The sequence below is a fragment of the Sceloporus occidentalis genome, unplaced genomic scaffold (genome assembly GCF_023333645.1).
Source record: "Sceloporus occidentalis isolate IW3139 unplaced genomic scaffold, rSceOcc1.0.p SCAF_1, whole genome shotgun sequence".
Lineage (NCBI taxonomy): Eukaryota > Metazoa > Chordata > Lepidosauria > Squamata > Phrynosomatidae > Sceloporus > Sceloporus occidentalis.
In genome coordinates, this window is record NW_028316981.1 from 283,997,670 (window position 1) to 284,019,752 (window position 22,083).

At 39.4% G+C, this 22,083-nt stretch overlaps 1 protein-coding gene across 6 annotated transcripts in view; it reads right to left on the reverse strand.

Annotated features, from left to right (window-relative positions):
• KIF2A (kinesin family member 2A) overlaps nucleotides 1-22,083 on the reverse strand; it is an 81,140-nt gene that overhangs the window by 9,973 nt on the left and 49,084 nt on the right. For 3 of the 6 annotated variants that reach the window (XR_016277762.1, XM_089495271.1, XM_089495257.1), the window contains exons 9-17: nucleotides 18,603-18,765; nucleotides 16,526-16,616; nucleotides 16,014-16,077; nucleotides 12,788-12,879; nucleotides 12,413-12,555; nucleotides 11,569-11,773; nucleotides 6,038-6,148; nucleotides 5,184-5,251; nucleotides 284-397 (exon numbers count right to left, since the gene is read on the reverse strand). Coding sequence is in view for 5 of the 6 variants with exons in the window: in XM_089495271.1 (XP_089351397.1) it covers nucleotides 284-397; nucleotides 5,184-5,251; nucleotides 6,038-6,148; nucleotides 11,569-11,773; nucleotides 12,413-12,555; nucleotides 12,788-12,879; nucleotides 16,014-16,077; nucleotides 16,526-16,616; nucleotides 18,603-18,765 (1,051 nt within the window). In the remaining variant the exon portion in view is untranslated. The remainder of the gene's footprint in view (nucleotides 1-283; nucleotides 398-5,183; nucleotides 5,252-6,037; nucleotides 6,149-11,568; nucleotides 11,774-12,412; nucleotides 12,556-12,787; nucleotides 12,880-16,013; nucleotides 16,078-16,525; nucleotides 16,617-18,602; nucleotides 18,766-22,083) is intronic. The other 3 variants (XM_089495283.1, XM_089495278.1, XM_089495267.1) reach the window with 2 other exon arrangements.

Sequence of the window (22,083 nt, forward strand, 5' to 3'; positions counted from 1 at the left end):
GACATAAAACTGCTAATATTATCAAGGTGACATCACCACCTCTTACACATAATGGGAAAAACAAGCATGGGCATGAAATGTTTGAAAAAGTAAAGATGAATAATAATGACTGGGAAGATGATTTGCAGGCCATGCAGTGTCACCACCTGTCAAACAAAATGAAAACAAAAAGAAGGTGATGCCTCAAAAGAGAGGGAGAGTAAGTGGAGGTTTGTCTGTCAGATTACACAATGGGGAGAAAAAACACTAAAAATAAAGATTCCATGTAAAGAATGAAGTAGACCTGGTGACTGAAGGAGAAAAGTCGTCATACTCATAGGAAGGAGAGAGATCAGAGCGACTGCCACTACCCTGTGAGAAGGGAATGTCCGAAGGACTAATTCCAAATTCCTTTACTCTGCAGCAGCAAGATACAGCATCAAATTAAAAGAAAGTGTTTGTGTAAAGACAATGAAAATTACAGCCACTATTATTGTAATCAGTCATTTATTTAGCACTTGAGCCAGTGAACAAAATACTTGACAAACAATCCTTCAGTAATGCTCTTAGCAACCCTCTGATAAAAGGAATTAATATAAATTAAGAAACTGAGGTTAAAGGATGGTGATCTGAACAAGGTTGTCCTGGAGATTAATAAATGGGGTGGAATAGACAGAAACTGATTGCCATTAATGGGCCACACAGGGATCTCAAAATGTATTCTTTCAAATAGCTTCAGAAACAGGAACAAATCACTGCAGGCATAATGACCAATGAGCCCAGGACATAGTTAGTAATAGACATTATAAAAATATGTGGCCATGCAGTTTAAAGACTTTCACCAGTATTAAAAAGTGGTACATGGATAACAAGAACCTATATACTACTTGTAAAGTTCTATGATGCAGCAGCAGAATCCAAATATGGTTAGTAACAGACACACATACTAATAATAATATCTTTATTTATATTTCCCGCCTCTCCCCATGGATCGAGGCGGGAATACATCAGATAAAATCGCCATTACAACAAGCACAAAGTTATCCAGAATTACTTCAATTAGTTAACAAAGCAAATTCAATAAATGAATACAAATCCATACCTATATATGATTAATGAAAGATAGGGTGCTACCCAGGTTCAGTTATGGTGGATCAAATGGATAAGCCCGCCGGAAGAGATCCGTCTTAAGTGCTTTCTTGAAAGCATCTAAGGCAGGGGTCGGCAACCCCAGGCCCACAGGCCGTATGCGGCCTGCGGAGGCGGCAGGACCGGCCCTAGTCCGGTCCTGCTGCTGCCGCCACCAAGCCCACCGCCGCCTCCTCCTCCTCCTCCTGGGCAGCGCACGGGGCTAGGACGGAGGAGCTCGTCCTCTTTGGCCAGCCAGCCATTGGCCAACTGGCCAAAGGGGACGGGCTCCTCTTGAGCACGCCGCCCGGGAGGAGGAGGAGGACTTCCGCGGGCTCCTTCTCGGCCCATGCGGCCCCAGGCCTCTCCCTCCAGAGGGAGGCCTGGGGCCGCAAGGGCCGAAATGGAGCCCACGGAAGCGGCCTGCTGCCTCCGGGGGCTCCCCCCACGGCCCTTGCAGCCCTTTTGGCCGAAGGGAAGGGCCTGGGACGGATGCCCAAACCCTTCCCTTCGGCCTCCCTCCCGTTCGGCCAAAAGGGCCCCTTGAAGCCCTTTTGACCGAAAGGAAGGGCCTGGGACGGGTGCCCAAGCCCTTCCCTTCGGCCTTCCTCCCCTTCAGCCGAAAGGGCCCCTTGGAGCCCATTCAGCCAAAGGAAGGGACTGAGGAGCAGCGGGCGGGCACACGCTTCCTCCTCCCCACGGGGCTTCAGTGGAAGCTCCGCCCCCGGCGTGCAGCTCCGCCCTGGAGGGTGGAAGCACACAGCCCTGCTCCTGGAGGGTGGAAGCTCCACCCCCCGGCTTCGGCCCCCCCAATTGTCTTGAGGGACAGCAACCCGGCCCCTGGCTCAAAAAGGTTGCCTACCCCTGATCTAAGGTGTTGATATGATGGATCTCTTCCAGCAGACTGTTCCAAAGTCTAGGGGCACCAGCAGTAAATATCCTGTCATAGGTTGATTTCAATCTGATTTTTGGGTACTCTAATAATATATTTTCAAATGTGCTGAATGTGCGGGGCGGATTGTGTAGGGAGAGGTGTTCTTCAAGTAACTCGGGCCTGAGCCATGTAGGTCTTTAAAGGTAATAACCAAAGCTTTGTATTGGGCCCCGAAGCTAACTGGAAGCCAGTGTAAAGATTTTAATATTGGTGCAATGTGTTATGATCTAGATGTTTTAGTGATCAGTCTGGCTGCAGCGTTTTAAATCAGTTGAAGCTTCCAGGTTTGATACAAAGGTAGCCCCATGTAAAGCGCATTGCAGAAATACATACATCGTGCCAAAGGAACTAGTCCTCCAGTATAAGCTTAGAATTTTGGCAGCGGTACCACAACAGATCTGTCTGGCTTAGGCATTTATAACACAGAGATTTTTGAAGCCTTTTACAGCTCAATTCCGATGTGACTGCAGGTTCAACGATGCAAATTCACCTGATAACGTGATGTGTTATCACATGTGATTCATTTCTACGGGAGCTCCTTCCATAGCGCTTCCACAGTGAATCCAAAGTGACTCCTCATTTTGGTGAATTCGGTAAAAAGTGAATTCACAAAATTCGCATTCAAGCTCACTTCGATTTCATTTCGAATTGGTCTGGTGTGAAAGATCACGCCGATGTCGCCCCCTTGGCCCCTGCATCCTGCTCCTTCCTCCCCCTCCTCCTTCTTCACCCCATCTCGTCCTCTCTGCCACCCTGCTACCCATCCCATCATCCCCTGCCTGATCTTGCATCCCGATCCTGGCCCCAGTGACCCATCCCATCATCCCCTGCCTGCTCCTGCATCCTGATCCTGGCCCCAGTGACCCCCTGCGACCCATCTCATCATCCCCTGCCTCTTTCATCACCCCGATCTAACCCAAGTCACCCCCTGCGACCCGTCCCATCATCCCGCCTCTTTCATCATCCTGATCTAACCCCAAGTAACCCCATACGACCCATCCCATCATCTCCTGCCTCTCTCATCATCCCGATCTAACCCCAAATGACCCCATGTGACCCGTCCCGTCATCCCCTGCCTCTTTCATCATCCCGATCTAACCCCAAGTGACCCGTCCCATCATCACCTGCCTCTTTCATCATCCCGATCTAACCCCAAGTGACCCGTCCCATCATCGCCTGCCTCTTTCATCATCCCGATCTAACCCCAAGTGACCCCCTGCGACCTGCCCCATCATCCCCTGCCTCCTCCTTCACCCTGATGAAGGATGATAGCTAAGGAGGGGGCAGGGAAGGAAGACAGCATCCAGAGCCCCATTGAGCATGTGCAAGGGTGCCGATTCGAATCGTTGAAGCCTCAAAGTATGTTCCAGTGTGGTAATACAATGTGCACTCACCACGCTTTGCTTGAATCTGCATCATGTGATTTGTCCGGAATCAAACTGACTCCGATTCCCCCTTGATTCGGAAGGGCCACAAAAATGCAACCAAGTGTGGTAAAACATCACGTTTTAACATGAATTTGCATTGCTAGACAGGAGTGACTCCAGATCTGGTATGAAAAAACATCATGCTTCGCGTTGCTAGAATAGGAGTGACTGCAGATCTGAGCTGCAAACCCCCCACATATGATAAAGGCCATAGTAACTGTGAAGAGAATACTGAAAAGCATGTTGAAAAGCAGAAAACAGTGAGGAGACAGGTTCCAGATGCTTTCACATGGTCAACTGTTTATTCAGTATTTTTTAAAAAAAACATGTTTTGGCCTCAATAAGAAAAGACCTTCTTTGGAGAGTGTTTTCAACTCCAGTGATTTCTTCCGAAGGTATGTGCATTTTTAATATGGAAAATAATGTGTTTCTACAGTATATACTCATCTATAAATCAAGAAATTTATCCCCAAAAATTGATCCCAAAACCCCAGGACGACTTATTTTCAGGTCAGTATGGTAATGCGATAGCACCTCTTTCAGATTTCTCCATGCAGTTGGCAGAGCAGTTTATTTCTCCCTTGCACCAAGCAGAAAGAGTCTTGGGTGACTGACTGCTCTTAAACAAACAGAGTCCCTCTCCTACCCACTGTCTGGGTAGTGAAGGATGAAACGAAAGCTGAAACGATGAAGTAAAATTCCTCAATTAGAGTCTCTCTTGCTGTATGTACACATACACACACTGAAGAAGCCTCCAAGTTTTACCCTCAACTTATCCACTGGTCATGGCAAAATCTATAATTTTGGACCCAAAACCTGCCCTTGACTTATACATGAGGTCAACTGATAGTTGAGTATATATAGTATGTTTTTATAGATTATAGTTAATTGAGTGTTATTTTTAATACATATAATATATGTATATTTGTGTTTGTTTCTAGCCATTGAAGAAGGGTTTTTCTCACTGAGGTCAAAACACTTTGAGCTTTTTTAAAAAAATACTGAAAAAACAGTTGACCATCTCAGAGAACATGGAGCTTGTCTCCTCACTGTTTTTTGGTATAATGCCTGGACACCCAATACTACTGCTCTGCCAACAACAGCTAATACTTGCCAGAAAGATACATCATGCAAGGACTGATTCTGAAATAAATAGACACTCCTATTTTGTAAAATGTGACAGATTTTTTTTTTTAATAAAGACAGGCACTGTTTGCTGTCCCAGTGTTCACTGCTGCCTTAGAGAAAAGCATATTTTAAATTTTCTTTCCAAACTGACATGTTGCTCAGCTGTGGCTTGAAAACAGGAAGTACAGTTATTTTCATCATCAGTTCTTCTGTGTAAGTGAAGCCCAGCCCAACACCAATTCTGACCTGCATCTGTAGTACCTTACAGCAGTATAAGAAAGCTGAATCCCAAAAACTGTTCAGGTTCTAACAGATTTTTATTAATTTACAATTAGTTTTTGTTTCGTATCAGGGAAGACACAAACATATGTCAAAATACTGTATTTGTTTAATTAAATCAGTGTTATTTAGGATTCGTGAATATTAAATTTGAAGTGTATCCAAACATAAAGGTGTTCAGATCTACTGTTAGGTCTACTTTCTAATGGCATCTAAACAGACTAAGGCAGCTTATAAACCACAAAGCACCAGCACTAATGAATTTATAAAAATCCAAAAATAGCATCTACATAAAACCTTTCTCATACCTGTTTGCATATCTTAGCGTGTTTAGAGTGTTTTCACAAGATGCCATCCCAGGAGAAATAGTAGCAATCTGGGAGCAAAAGACAACAGAAGAGAAGTTATTTTCTTAATGGATTTATATTTAAAAAGCAGTATAGTTGTCCCTCCCAATGTGTGGACTTGGGAGTCCGCAGTCTCACTCCTTCGCAGATGGCAAGCAGGGACAAAATGGTGCGTGCGCCTGAAGCATGCGTGCAGCAGTGCACACAATTTCGCACAGCCATTGTTCGCACTGGGGACTTGAATATTTGCGATTTTCCGGATTCACGGGGGTGGGGGTGAAGTGGAGGTCCCGGAATGGATCCCCAATAAATCGGGAGGGACAACTGTACTTATTTTGAAAGAAATGTAAATTTTAAAAAATGAAGTTGTGTATCTGTAATTACTTGCTGCACATTACGTTCTTAACTTGCCATCAACAATCAGACTAGTTTAAAATGCATCTATATTTCAGAGTACAGTCGTTCCGCCCCTGCCCCCCCCCCGCGTAAGGGAAAAAACACGCCACGGAGCGCACACCATTGTTTTCTTCCGGCACACGTCTCTCTTCCTTCCAGTGCAGCTTCCAGTGTATGCTGGTAGCTGCATAAAAACAATTTGTTCTTTTTGCGGGCCTTCAAGTAGTTTCTGACTTATGGTAATCCTAGAGTGAACATATCAATGGGTTTTCTTAGCAAAAAAATTGATTAGCTCCAGAAAATACAGAAGCTGCTATCCCATTTGGACATGGTCTCCAGTGAATTAAACTTGATCTATAAACATGTAACAAGATGCCTAAACAGCTGTTTTCACAATGCAAGCACGGCAACACACTTACCATACAGGTGCGAGAGTTTTCTCCTATGAATGAATCTCTGAGAACCTGAGTAAGTTTACTCGCTCTGAATGGTGTATGAGGTTTATTTCGGCCTAAGGCTCTGATGCACTCCTGTAAGAGTAAATATGTTTATACTTTTTCCTTCTCAAGATCCCTACAAATGTTTTAAATACAACTAATATTAACAAGCCAAAGAAACTAACACATGATGTGAAATTTCACATATTTATAAGCTAATATTAACATATTACCAAGGAACATCTGGTCTTTCTAATTAAGAAAAATATGTGTGACATTTAATTTCAAATTCATCATTTCATTCTGATTATATATTGCTCAAAACTGAATTTTATGTCTGAACTGAATACAAACACTAGATTCTGGTGCATGCAAGAAGCTAAGGGCAAATGCTTTTAATTGCTACTGTTCTTCCTGACTTCTGGAGATCCTGCCCTGCAAATTGAAACAATTTACTCAAACCCAGGACTGAAGAAAAGAATGCTTAATATGACCTTATTTATTACTGCTGGCACTGTTTTTAAAGCATCTTTAGGTTAGCTTAGAAAAATGCACTTAAAACCTCAAATAGCCTTTTCTCTTATAAAATGTAAACCATGGGTATAATATGTGCACCTAAAATGTGCATATTTCCTTCAGAGAAGGAATTTTGTTCGTAATTTGGTTATCAAGGGCACTTCTCTAAGTATGCATGGCCTATATAGAAACAAATCATGGTATCAAGGGCTGAAATTAACTGATTTTATTTTTTTACACTATAATTTGTAAATCTGGTTATTTTACTGAACATGGCTTTGAAATGTTAAATTTGAATTTCATTCATTTCTAGTAAAAGCAGTACTATAAGCATTCAAAGAATATGTATTGTTGCTGCTATACTCAAATGGCAGGGGTTGTGTCCAGACATAGTTGCTTTGAGAAACAATCCTTGCCTGGAATGAATGGAACCCCCCCTAAGAAGTACGAAACCCAAGAATTTAAACACACACACACAGTTAATATCATCTGTTAGGTGCATTCCTAGACCAGTATAGGTGAAGATCAAATCATAAAAGGGGACATTTCTCATATGGCTGAAAAACCAAAGTTGACTTTCAGGGAGTTCTACATCTTTCCTTGTGGACTATGTATGCCCACTACTTAAGTATTTGACTACTGATAACAATAATGACAACTTTTCAAATATTTTACTAATAGGAAGCACATCACTGGCTATTTCAATCAGACTGGAGAATTGCTAAGTAACTCAATTCCAATCTATTATTATTATTATTATTATTATTATGATACAAAAACTGTTAAAGGTTGTAGATTGCACCATTCAATTAGAAATGTTCCATTTATTTCTAACAATAGTAATTTAGAACATCTGTGTTGCTTAGTTATTCTTAATCCCCTATATAATTAATCACATCGAGAAGATGACAAACAAAGCAGAGCAAGAGCACAAGAGTTCACTGCAGTTAAGTACAAATAAACACTAAATCTTGATTCCCCCCCCCCCCCATGTGCTGGGGTAGCAATGCAAACATATCCAAATAAGAAACATGTACATTAGGGATATTTATTGTTGGATTTGTATTGCTAGTAAAAACAAACAGCAAAAATGTGTACTGGCAAAATAAATACATGTTAGGTTCTTTTCCTAAGGAGAAGAGACTAACATTTCAAAGCCTGACACAATGAATGAATTAGACTATGCACAAAAAGCAACTTCCCCCAAAGCCAAATATTAAAGCATTTGAAATGTAAACAAATAGGGCAAAAGCAAGGGATAAAATTATACTATTTTGGTACATCTCCAGTAGACATGAAGATTATATTCTGCACTTATCATCATCATATTTTAAAGTAGTCATACATTAGTAGTGTGTTGTTGTTAGTATAAATTGGTGCAGAACCTGTTTCATTTCCTGGTTAGTTGAGTAGGTATATCTGAAAGTACAGTCACCCCTCCACATTTGCAAAGGTTAGGGACCAAAGACCTCTGTGGAAGTGGAAAAACAGCTAATGTGTTAGCCCACCCCAACATGAATGATAAAGAGTCCTCTCCTACTAAGAGCACCACCCGTAACTCTCTTTGCATCCTGAAACACAGCCTCCTCCACATTTCCAAAGTGCTTCCACTTTCAATCTGAAGTTGGCAGCCACAGCAGCAAAGGAGCCACCTTCTCCTCTCCTGCCCTCCCAGCCACACAAAAACAATACCGTATCTTGCCTATTTTGACAAACTTTGCATTCTCCTCATTTCCCAAGTCTTTCCATTCTGAATCCAATGTTTACAACCATCACCACAAAGCAAAGGTGCGGTGCTGCTTTTGTCTGGCCGGGAGAGAGGGGGAGGACAGAGCAGAAGTTGGATCCTCCTAGGGGGTGGCTGCAAACATCGAATTGAAAGGGAAGGTCTTTGGAAATGAGGAGGATGCAATTTGACAAAGCAAGGGAATGCATGGTGTTGGTTTTGGCTGGTTGGCAGGCAGGGTGAGGAGGGGAGAATGAAGAGATTGACCTTGTTAAGCAGCAGCTATAAAGTCGCAAATAGTCAAAACTGCACATCTGAAGCCTGTGAATGTGGAGGGCCAACTGTAACTGTATTATTAAATATTCACTAATGCACCATTTGCATGTTTTGTAAACAATATGATATACACTGATGACCAAAACAGGAGCAACACACTTCCTCCCCTTCTCCCATGGTCAATTCTGTTTAGTTTTATATTTTAATTTGTAATATTGGTTATTTTAGTGAACAAATATATTAGTACATGGAGAATATAAGGTAGAAGAGACAGTCTAAATACCCGGAAGCCATCAGATCCTCTCTGATTTTGGAAGCTAAACCCGAGGGGGGGCTACAAAGGAAAATTAGGTGAGAGGCTATATTTCCGAGGAAGAAAATGGCAAAGTACTACTGAGTATTCCTTGCCTAAGAAAACTCTACAAAAATCATGGGGTCACCATAAATTAACAGGTGATTTGAAGTAGAAGATCAGCATGATTCCCCATTGAAAGCTTCAAATCCCTCCACCACTGAGTAATAGGAAATCAGTAAATATCAAGCTCTCCACCCTATGATTTTAGTCAGAACTAGATGAACATTCTAGGTATAGTAGCCCTTTTTAAGGCAAAAAAGCCAGCTAAACACAAAGCTTAAAAAGATATTCATTTTAAAATGTATTTAGGTTTTATAATATGTATATTATTATTATTCTCATTCTATGCCAAAACTGTCTGCCCCATTTTGTTTGATTTGTATGACATTATCTCACATATGGCATTATCTCACAACTTAAGGGAACGCCTCTCCCTACACAATCCAGGAAAACCAGATTAGTTACAACTTCCCACAAAGCTTTCACAGCCGCAGCCCCTGAACTATGGAACAACTTGCCGGAAGAGATCCGCCTTATTACTAAACTAGAAGCCTTTAAGAAGGCACTTAAGACGGATCTCTTTCGGCGGGCCTATCCATCTGATCTGCTATAACTGATCCTAAAGAACACCCCCACTTCTGACTCAATAGTATGGGAACAGACGACGACTGGATATTTTAATGAGTGGTAGCAGTATCGCTGACCATTTTATTGTTTGTATTTTTAGATAACATTGTATTTGCATTTTGTATTGTTGAATTTTTTGCTGTAATCCCACCTCGATACACAGGGAAATATAAATTATTTATTATTATTATTATTATTATTATTATTATTATTATTATTATTATACACACAAATGCACAGAGCACATTACTGATGCCTGTAAAGCCATCAAAGACTGACCCTCATAATTTTTTCAGCCATCCAGAGAGGGAGGGAGGTTGGTTGTTTCTCATTTTTTGTTTATAAATGCAAGAAGTCCCAACAGTCTGTGCTTTTATTTTAAAAACAGTTGTTTTTGGAAGAAGAAGCAGTGGCACATAGGCTGGACAGTCTGTTCTACTTATCCCCACCGTGAAATCTACCAAATGAAGCTGTGGGAACTCAGGAGGATTCCATGGAACTGATGCTCAAGAAATTAAACAAGTAACAATTTGTGAGGTCCCAGTGTGGAGGACTATGGTGTTGAGTACTTACTAAACATACAGCAATGGGGCAGAAACTCCCAGGTAATTGTGATTCTCAATCTATTCTTAGATGTCACTGAGATGTGGAGCACTATCTGCTGTTAACACTCACTTACACTAGCAAAGAGTAGAAAAATCACTGAACCAGTTTCTAATGTGCTCCATAGTATATCTCTCATACAATCACTGTGATTGGAAGTAAAAGATAGTTCTGGGAAAGTCATTCTCTTTTATCCACCTGCCATTTTCCATTTATGGAGAACCTGGGAGAGCTTCAAATTTGACAGAACTACCTTAAAACATTTTTTATTTTTCTAGGAAAACACCATGATACCCTTGGATCCAACCCATGTCATCTTTGATTTGAGAAAGTTACTCCATGTAAACTGTAACTCCTACACAAAAATGTTGGCATCCCAAGATTTCTATCTCTCTATAATCTGAGATGACTAGGCCTGAGATGACTAAGACTTCCTCTGTGAGGAGAAGGGGTCCATATGTCCTATATTTCACCTAAACTCTATGTACAATGACCAGGAAAAAGTAAAAAATGTTTGTAAAATGCTAATCAGCAATTCATCAAGAGAATAACAATTTCAAAAATGAATGAAGCAAAATGGCATTTACAAGGTTGGAGATGGGAGGGGAAGCCTGTGTAAAGGAGTACTTCCACATATTAGTACAAGCACACTCACATATATACAAATGAAGAGTCAACTATCACTTGAACAAAACTTTTATTTTTTTACCAGACGGAACAAAAAGGTCTAAAGTAAAATTCTACAGAGATTGGATGCTTAGTTTCTGTTCTTTTAAGAAGTTGATGTCCCAGTATATAACAAGCATGTGCTGGTCCATCCAACAACTCCCTTGGCTGCAAATATGGTCTCCTTGCAATTCATTTAATGGTTCTGCTTTCCCATTATTTTGGGCAAGGTTGGTGAATCTATGGCCAGTACTACAGTTCCAGCCTGTGCCTAACCACTAATTGCTAAAGACTTCTCTCATTTACTGTGACTCAAGTACAGTCGTTAATAATTACACAGGCCCATACAAATAAAGGTTCGACAACTTGTCATTCAGCACTTTGGATGTGGGAGAGCAAATTTACATACTTGTTTAGCTTAGAACCAAATTGACTGCATGGATTTGTGTGTCATTCTCCTGCGGTGTACCCAAAAATACAGGTTTAGCACAATCTTAAAATTCTGCTCTGAACTTCTTGGAAGAAGAGCAGGATACAAACACATATCATTCACTAGTTATATTCTCGATATTGCCTATAACAGTGCATTACATACTACCCACAGGCTTGTCAAAGAAAATGTGTGCATCTATGCTAAGGAATGTAAATATATCATCCCTTTTTCATTTTTATTTTCCAGTTGTTGCAGTGTAGAAAGCCAGAGTGGTTTCATTACATTAAATACAATAGCAGGCATTTATTTACCTTGAGTGCTAAAAGGCTCTTGTTAATTTCAGCACCTTCCAGTCGCGTTTGCCTGTCTGCACTAGAAGTGTCTGCTCCTCTTTCATTTCCAGCCAAGTCAATCAATGAAAATTTACCATGCAGTTTCCCTTTTCTCCTGAGAATGATCTGAAACACTGCATGACTCCGAGATGAGTGTGCATTTGCAGATGTCTGGCCAGATGTTCTTTAACAAAGGGTGAGGAGAGAAGAGGAGGAAATGCCATTGAACCACAAATTATCACCAAGAATAGCATCTTCAGCACTGTTTATCACAGTTAAGCTTATCTTTTCTGTTGACAGTTTAAAGGATATTCTAGCTTTTATCAAAACAAAATAAACAAGGCGTTTGTTGCATATGCATGCCAATTATGTTTTCTTGTCAGCTATGATACAGACTGAGATACAACAGCATCTCTTTTTTCCTTGTCCCACTTATTAATTACTTTATGATTAAATTCTATTAAGAACACTTTTGTTTAGAAGTCAGGGTCACTTAAACAGGGTCACTTAAACTATTTAAGCCCAAACTTGAACATTGAACAATGTTATGTCTAGCCTTTCAAATCAGAACATGAAAATATGTCAAAGCATTGGTAACATGTTAAGACAATAAGCTGATTACACAAATGCATACTGTTCCTAACACAAAGAAATAGACTCTCTAGGAAGATATTGTAAGAACAAAAACATTTCTTTAAAAATTTAGGTAATTTCAAAATAGTTCTGCAGTTATGTCCCATAAGAGTTATATTTTGAAAGGTCAAAATATTTAGAATTATTCCCATTTACTATAACTGACACTAAAAATGGCAAAAAAGAATACCTGCAACTGTTGCCTATCTCAATAAGTTTTAATACATCTTCAACACATTTAACCTCTCGCTCCTGTAATCCCACCACCTGGACTTGCTGTTTACCATCTTCTAAAACTCTTAATTTGGTCTTCCTGTTCAATAAGTCGAAAACCTTATGGGGGGCAGGGAGAAGAGAGGAGAAGAGATATGTGTATTAACGACTAACACATCTAATGCTATTTGGAACATTAATTAATCTTTTGTCCTCTGACAAAACGAAAATCAGGCAAGAGACAAGAAAGATTTTTAAAAATCAGAGACTGAAATTTAGAAGACCTGTTAAATAAGTTCCCCTAAAATCTACTACAGATATAAAGATTTACAGTATTTTAAAAATCACATACCTTTCCACTGTAAATCTCAAAAAATGTTGCATACACTTGAAGTTCTAATTTTTTATAGTTTGGTTTCTTCAACATTAAAAAGACATCTCTAGCTGTGAATAGATTAAACACACAAGAAGTGAGTGATAGGGAAACCTTTACACACAAAATAATTAACACAACAACTTCTTTGTTTCATGGGCTAAATCCAGTTGAGGAAGGTGGGGTATGCATAAATAATTAAATAAATAAAATAATAACAATAATACCACCAATTGAGCCAATTACTGAATGGTGATATTATTATTATTATTATTATTATTATTATTATTACCCCACCTTCCTCCCAGTACAGGGACTTAAATTTCATTGATTTAAGGGTTCTAGTCTAGCTGGAATTAGTAATGGGACTTCAGACATGCATTCAATCCCTGACTATTAAAGTTAGCAGTTCTACAGCACTTTAGAATGTGAAGTGTACTTCACACACATTTCCTGTGTACACATGAAGCCTATCACAACATTGACTAGGTGCAGAAACAAACCCATACATAATGCTAGGCTTGAGCATACCTCCCTCCCATTTCTTTCTCCTACACAACCAAGAGAGGGAATAAGCCAGCACGCAGTTTCACTTTATCCAGTTCTAGGCTTCTCATTACATGTAAACCAGTAATCTTGGCTCAAGTTCCTATTGCAAAATAATAACATAAGTCAACTAGTCCCTAATGCAAAATAATAACACAAGTCAGCAACAAATGCTAGATTGCTTACTGAAGTATTTATCATACATTAGCCTTTATTTTAAATAATAATAATTATAATAATAATAGTTTACTTATATTTTCCTGCCTCTCCTAGATGGATCGAGGCGGGATTACAGTTTGCTAAAATATATACACCAATAATAAAATGCATATAAAAACGCATCAATAAAAGTAGTAGAATTAATCTTAAAAAACTAACTCAACATCAAATGATAATGCAATAAAGTTATATAATGGTCTCAAGATGTCTCTTACATAAGGTCAGGTGGGTAAGCTTGCCAGAAGAGATCCGTCTTGAGTGCCCTCTTAAACGCCTCCAAGGAGGTAATAAGACGGATCTCTTCCAGAAGACCATTCCACAATTTCGGAGCAGTTACTGTGAAACCTCTCTGGGAAGTCGATATAAGCCTAGTTGATTGGTGTTCTAACATGTTCTTCCCACTTATTCTGAGAGTGCGGGGCAGATTATGTAGGGAGGGGCATTCCCGCAAGTAACGCAGGCCCCAGCCATGTAGGGCTTTAAAGGTAATAACCAACACCTTGTATTGGGCCTGGAAGCTAATTGGCAACCAGTGAAGAGACTTTAGAACAGGTGTTATGTGGTCAAACCTGGACGAACCAGTGACCAATCTGGCTGCTGCATTTTGAACCAATTGAAGCTTCCGAACTTGGTACAAGGGTAGCCCCATGTACAGCACATTACAGAAATCAAGGCAAGGAATTACCAGTGTATGTACCACTGCTTCCAGGTCCTTCTGGTTCAGGTAGGGACGCAGTTGGCGTATCAGCCAAAGTTGGTACTAAGCACTCCTGGCTGTCACATCCACTTGAGACAACAACTGTAGTGATGAGTCCAGGAGTACTCCCAAACTGTGAACTTCGTCCTTTAGGGGAAGTGTAACCCCGTCCAGGACTGGTTGACAAATCTCCTTCCCCGGACTCAGGGCACCTATCGCGAGTACCTCCGTTTTCTCTGGATTCAGCTTGTGTTTGTTTTCCCTCGTCCAGCCCATTACCGACTCAAGACAGGCATCCAGAGGAGAGATGCCATCCTTAGTTATTGCAACAGTCATAGACATAGAGAAGTAGATTTGGAAGTCATCAGTGTACTGATAACACCACACCCCATGTCTCCAAATGATCTCACCCAGCAGCTTCATTTAAATGTTAAACAGCATGGGGGACAGGATGGTGCCCTGAGGGACGCCAGAAGTCAGTTCTCTTCTAGAAGAGCAGCTTTCCCCAGCATCATCATCTGGAATCTGCCCAAGAGGTAGGAATGGAGTCACTGGAGCGCAGTGCCTCCATTCCCCTGCTGTGGTCATTACATAACAATAAGACAGAAATCAGACAACTACGGTAACTCTATGCAGAGCATGCAGAGGAAAGGGAAGGGATACATTTCTAATCAGGCTTCTTTCTGCTCATGCTTGTATCATTAAACTATAATTCAATATTATGGGCAGAAACTCCGCCCCCTTTGTACAACATGCATAAGAAATCTGTAAAACAGATCAAACTTTACATGTAACGTTTTGCATTTATTTTGCAAAACAACTAGCAAAATGTAAAGTCGAAGGCTTTCATGGCCGGCATCCATAGTTTTTTGTGGTTTTTTTGGCTATGTGGCCATGTTCTAGCAGATTTTCTTTCTGACGTTTCGCCAGCATCTGTGGCTGGCATCTTCTCTGATGCTGGCGAAACGTCAGAAAGAAACTGCTAGAACATGGCCACATGGCCCGAAAAACCCACAAAAAACTAGCAAAATATTTTTAAATTGCCATGCATGAAACATAGTGGATTTGGTAGTGAAAATTACAGAGTGGCTGATCATTCAAAGAACAAAGTTATTCCCATATTCCCTACAGCAATTCTCTAAATTTCATCAAAAATCCACTCCTGGGGATTGGGGAAGCATTCCAAATGGGGTGGAACACAATGCCAAAGAAAGTCAGCCAGAAGAAGGTGCAGGTACGATGCATAAAGAGAGCTCTGCTGCCATAAAACCACATCCTTTCTTCAGAACCTTTCTTAAACCTTTCAAACAAGCCCCTCATCCTATATCATGCACTGTTTTGGAGACTTCCCAGTCCTCAGAAGCAACTTTTGGGGAACACAGTGAAGAGGATGGGAAAGTTGCCTGATTTCTGTCTTTTTGTTATGTAAAGACCAGAGTTATGGTTTAAAATAATGAAGTAAAAATCTTATACTATCACACCTTAGTCTAGTTCTTTATGTCATCAGTCTCTATTTGGGCCTTCAATCTAACGCAAGATCCTATGATTGGCCAGGATAAGTTTTGGACATTTCTGTCCATCCTCCAACTTAAAATACCACATTTTGCAAGACCCAGTCTGTAGTATTAGGCCTCCCAGACTCTGCTCCCCAGATGCAAATTACTGATCTTCATCACGTACCCTAACAGTGCAGTATACATGATACAAATTATTTTACACAGAGCCCAAGGAAATATCACTTACCTGCTAGTGCATAAATTCCTTTTGAACAGTCTTGGTTCTTTCCTGAAAAATCCCCACCCATAGTCTGAAGGAAAATATAACAGAGTAAAATTATTTTAAAGATACATGTTCATGAGTAAGAGGCACTGAATAACTATTTGAACAGACTCACTAAAATCAGTGGGCATGTACTAAAATAATGATTGAGCTTTCTCCCTTCAGGTGCTGAAAACAATTATCCTTTAACAGCAATGGTAATGCTAAACATTCTGAAATAATTCCATTAAATATGAATCAAACCCCAAATTTGTATGGATTTTTATAACACCAAAGCAACTTGGAAGCAAACAGCCTTTAAAGTCCCTAACACATACAAATAAGTGGGGCCTGAAACAAAACATTACAATACTTCTCATTCAGTCCCTAAAAGAGGTCCATGATTGGCTGTTAATATGTAAAAAAATTCTTGTTATAGATCAATCATGAATAAAATAACTCATCATGTTTTATAACAGAGTATTAGAAAAACTTACATGGGTTTTTCCACTGCCTGTTTGTCCATATGCAAAACAAGTAGCCATTCCTCTTTCAAATATGGTTTCCACTAGTGGTCTCGCCGTAAACCTTTAGCAAAAAGAACAAAAAGACCAGCTATTACATTTAACGCATAGCTAGTGAAAACAAAACAAAAATATCAGTGCAATCTTTGTAATTGTCTGCTTAAGTTAGACAGTTGGTGGGGGACACAACTAACCCAGAGCAATTTGACACAAGATCCATTCAAGTTTGGATTCAGAAGCAGTCAGATCATATTTTCTGCCTTCTATACACTTTAGAATGAGAGTACAAAGGATTTTTTAAGGTCTTTCAAGGTCTCTTAAGAACATTTCTAAAGCAGAATTCAATTTCCACACCTTAGAGGTTCAAGTGAACTGCCATGGAAGGAAATCAGAAAAAAGCACTGTAATGTCCACTAAATCACATAGGCCCAGATCCTGCAACTTTTAAAGTAATTTAAAAGCACAGAAAGCAGTTCAGCGGAAGGATAGCACTCACATATGTGCTCCAAAAGACCACTTAGGGGCAAAACAGACCATCTCTTTGTGCCGCCGTCCAGGTAGCTTCAGAACGCAGTGGTTTGACATTGAATGCTCTGAAGCTGCCCAGAAGTCAGTTTCCAGCTGCCTGGCTGCCCACACGTGAGCCGGCTCCAGGCATCTTGGGGGCATGGCAGTTACATGCCACAAGTCCCCAACATGCTGGGAAGCTGCTGCAGGGCCAAAACAGAGGTGCTAAAGGCAGCTTTTCCGCAGCCAAAAAAGCTGTTGAAAACCGCTCCTTTTTTGGCTGGTGCTACAGTGGATTGGGGCCACGGTGTGAGGCTGCCCTGGCCTCAATCCGGCTTTGTCAGGGGCAGCTTCAAGCCGCCTCTTAGATGAGTTAACATGACCAATGAAAAGCCCACAACCAATTTAAGCAAAAAAGAATTGTATGTAGCATAGGTTACTTCATCCATGTTACTAATGCCTATGTTAATACTCTCATTCTTTGCTGCTATACGTTCTTTTATTTATACAGTATAATGTTGTATGTGTTATATACATTTGTTGCATCTGTGATATGGTGTGCTTTCAACTTATTGATGATGATGATGATGATTATTATTATTATTATTATTTGCAGTTGCATACTCCTCTAGAACTTTTATTTGACCCTCTAGATCTGCTCTGGATTTAAAGTCCAGACTTTAAAGGAGCTATCCATGGTAGAGAACATATCTCTTGAACAGGTTCAGAACTTTGAGTTGTGGCTTTAAAATTCAAACTAAAATCTGGGTAGATTCACCACCACCACCACCACCACCACCACCACTCCAACATGGAAGTCACTAGCTGCCACTACCTAGATTGAAGATGGAAATGTAAAATAATTAAGCTTCCAGTAAATTGATCTGTGCCTCTGCAGGGACCTCCTGTGTCTTGCTCACAATTTTATTAGTTACTGCCAATGAATTCCAGGCAGCACTCAGGCTCTTCTCTTCCCCAATTCATCCATCCTTCCAATGTAGCTATAAAGAAGTAGAATTCAGCGAATAATTTTTCCAGACTCATCTTCATTCCTAACCCATCTTTAGCAAAAGGCTAGCAAATTTCCCAGAATACATGCACAGAACCATATATAATCTTCAAGGCAGACAAATACCCAATGAAATAGGGCAAGCAACTTCTCAGCCCCAGTTCTTAAGTATGCAAATGGTGCAGAGGATCTACCAGGCCAAAGAATGACAAAAATTATGGCTTGCTGTACAAGAGTCAGTTGCAGAAGCAGATGCTGAACAAAAGATTCGCTTTGTGGTTTTTTTATCATAATGTCTGGATGCAGGTACTTTCTGTTCTCTTATTTGTTTCTCTTCCAACAAACCAGAATGACAAAACCTGGAAACCAATTCTGGTCAATACAACAAACAAGCTCCTGATGCAAACTGGTGCAACAGACAGAATACGCCAGCACCCTACTAATAACCAATAAGCCACTATGCTTATTGTGTAATCCAAATCATAGCAGAGGGTAATAGCAAGAAACTTCAAAACATGTATAAACAACACATACCTGTAGACCATTTCATTAGGTGCGCTGTCATCAAAGGCATAGTCAAAGCGAAAAGTTTGGTTTTCTAAGTACCTTGTTAAATCCACTTTTTGTTTGGGTTCATGTACCATTACAACATCTTTGCTAGGGATTGTTATTACATCAAGATCTTTCATTACAGTTTCTAAAAAGTAAATGAAATCTGCATTAATTTTCAGGACTTATGACCACAATTATCTCAGAGGATACGCCCATGTCCAAAATTCTAATTTTGGATAGAATCAATTTATGATGGAAAGAGTTTGGCATAAACACATGCCTAACAGTACCCATGCATTTTAAAATGTAACTCTTACTGTGATAAGAAATACTGCCTACTTACATTGGAGTAATTCAATATATATTTAATGGAAACTAGAGAAATAGCTAGCCATTGACCTTAACACCAAGCATGGAATTATTTCACAAAGTAAAAATGTATCAAATTATTTTATGGGGAAAAAACCCAAAATATTTTGGCATTATTCCTCCTGGTAGATATGTTTCAGATGTCTTATTTTTTATGCAAAGGTGTAGTTATTTTAGAAAAGAAAGAATTTCGTTTCACATATATTTTTTATTATTCATCTGCATCTAGTTTTAAAAATTACTGTAGTAGAGCTTTCCCTTAATAATATCAGACTTGTCCATTTGCACTCTAGTCAATTACCAACAAAACTGGTAAAATTAATTGTACATATATCATTTCTCTGTTAATATGCATTTTGCTTATTTTTGTAACTTAATGGTTTAAATACTATTGCTTTAAATACAATTTCAGGTCAGACAGCTCAGTTTATTACACTTAACAAGCATGTTTAAAAGGCTTGTTGCATGAACACAAGATATAAAGAACATTAGCGATATTGAAGACAACTAAAGATTTCCAACTTGATTTCATCAGTTTGTGCATTAATTAATATCTATTGTTGATTGTATGAAATGACTGAATCAGCAACAACATACACAAAGCCCAATGTTTCAAAAGACAGACAAACAAAAGGTGCTTTGTATATAGCATCAAATATATTCATGTGTCCTATTTCTGTGCAGGGGAAATTGCTGTAGGCAAAAGCCTGAATATACTGAAGTTTCTCTCATACAAAGTGGTGTACACTAAATAAATGTTCCAGTTCCAATTTTCCTTTAACTTCCCATTGCGAGAAAGGAACCAAAATTTAACTTTAAATTATGTAAATGTACAATACTGTAGGTTTTACTAAAAAATTAAACAGATAATTCTGTCCTATATTTGAGGTGAAACCTTCAAGAATATTGCTGAAAGAAATATGTGGTTATCCTTCGTAAAGCAGATGTTTTACTTAACTTAGAATTTCAGGTGTCTTTACACTTGACTGTGAATGTCTATTCTTGTTTTGTTTTTCAAGATGAAACCAGACTTTGGAAATAACTTGCTAGAAATATCTAATTACTTGTAACTAGTTCATTTCCCAATAAGCACAGTACAACTAAATTACAGTCGTGACTTACTGAAGAATAACATTGGCCCAGAACACATGGTTTCTGTGTGTTTCCGGCTGCTTTGGGAACACATGCCCACAAAATGGCCAGAAGCTGCTCTGACACCACCCTCTGATACAAAAAAATGGATCAAAAAGGCACTGTTTTAATCTGGCTCCTGGGCAACGTAGGTTAGGACCTGTGGCAGCGACCTGCTTTGAGAGCAGGCCATGTGGTCACCAGGATCCCATCCAATTGTGGCTGGAGCAGCCTCTGGCCACTCCTTTCTGGCCATCTGCCTCACCCCATACTCTTGTTGTGGAGCAATTGCAATTTTTTAGTTAACTGCATAGCTATCAAGTATAGCCCCATTAAAAGGTAGACTGTTAATGTGTGTTTTTACACAAGCCAACAGCCTGCAGAACACAAATGTGAGTGGTTTTTTCCCTTAAGATTTAAGCTAAACTGAGAAAATAAGATTTAAGATGAAGAACTATATGCTTGAGACAATGAATAGCCACATATGACTTTAGAAAAAGCTGGAGAAATATGGTTTTACCATTAAAATAAATGATCTGCCAATAAAAATACATCGTAATAATAGTCAAACACAGAAAGAGGGACAAACTGAAATTATGAAAAACTGAATTTGAGAAATGTGGATCCAAGATAATATCTCTGTTGGCAATGTCAACAGAGCAATGGGAATACTGTTCAGTGAAAATAATCTTTCTTCTTTCAACTGTCTTTGGATACCTTTAGATTATATAACCTCTGAAGAAATAGAAATAACAAAATCCCTATCCAGCTGCAAGTTGAATGTATATGACCAGCCTTTGATAAACAGGTTCAAGTGTTTTTTCCTGTCATCTTTTTTGTTTTAAGGCCACAGATCAAAGAGCAATCCAAAAATGTAAAATGTACAATACAGGAAACGGCAAAAGACAAATGGGAGCAAAAAAAGTCATGGACAACGGCCTCAAATGTAGCAGCTTCTGCCTTTCAGACTCTATGGCATTCAGTTACCATCTTTTAATTTGCTGGTTGTGTGCTAAAAGTGAAACTGCATTAAATAACTAATAACACATATTAACTAGTATCACATATGGGAACAGTTTCCAAGCTACTCAGCTCTAGAACTTTCCAAACATGGTTGGCATAGGCAAATTGCCCATATGTACAACTGATACAGTATGCTCATGCCAAGAAGTGGCCACAATTTATTCCTAGCTAGGCGAGATACAGATCATATGAATTAGCAACACTGGGTATTTTGAGGATGCAGTTTTTTTTATATGGGATGCTTAATATATGAATGTATATAATAATAATATAATAATTTTTAAAAATATGTTCTTAAACAAGAATTCCAAGGAGGGCAAATACATCTAGAACTTAAGCTACAATAAGCACATTCTAAGAGATGTTAGTGACAGAATATTTAACACATCACTGCTCTTCCCAAAGCACTCCAGTGGGATATTATGTAACCTGCACATTACATAACTCCATAGTAATCCTCTCCCTTCTAAAATGCCATTACAAGTTCAACATTTGTCTCTAACACAGTATCAGCTCATTTAGCCAAGTAGCATGGTGATATCAGAAGCCTCTGAATAACAAGGTGTTTACATGGAAGTGTTGCTTACATCTGAGGTTGGGATACAAAAACTTGCATTTTAGTAATACAGTGCTACACAATTTAATCCATTTTAGCAGCTAAATTATACTTAGAAAATGTTTTTGAAATCTAGGACCACCTTCTTCTTCACAGTTGAAAAGGAGCGTAACTATTCTGAAAGCCTGAAACATAGCAGGACAAAGCATTTCTAGTTATGCCACAAAGGCTCATAGTTTCAATACAGAAACCAATTCAGAAACCTATAAAAGGACAGCCAAGAAAAGAAAAGGGTGTGTCATACACACATCCACAAGAGGATTCAGAAAGAGACTGATGAAGGTAAGGCCTATTCTCTTCAAGTCCAAAAGCTTAAATGAAAAC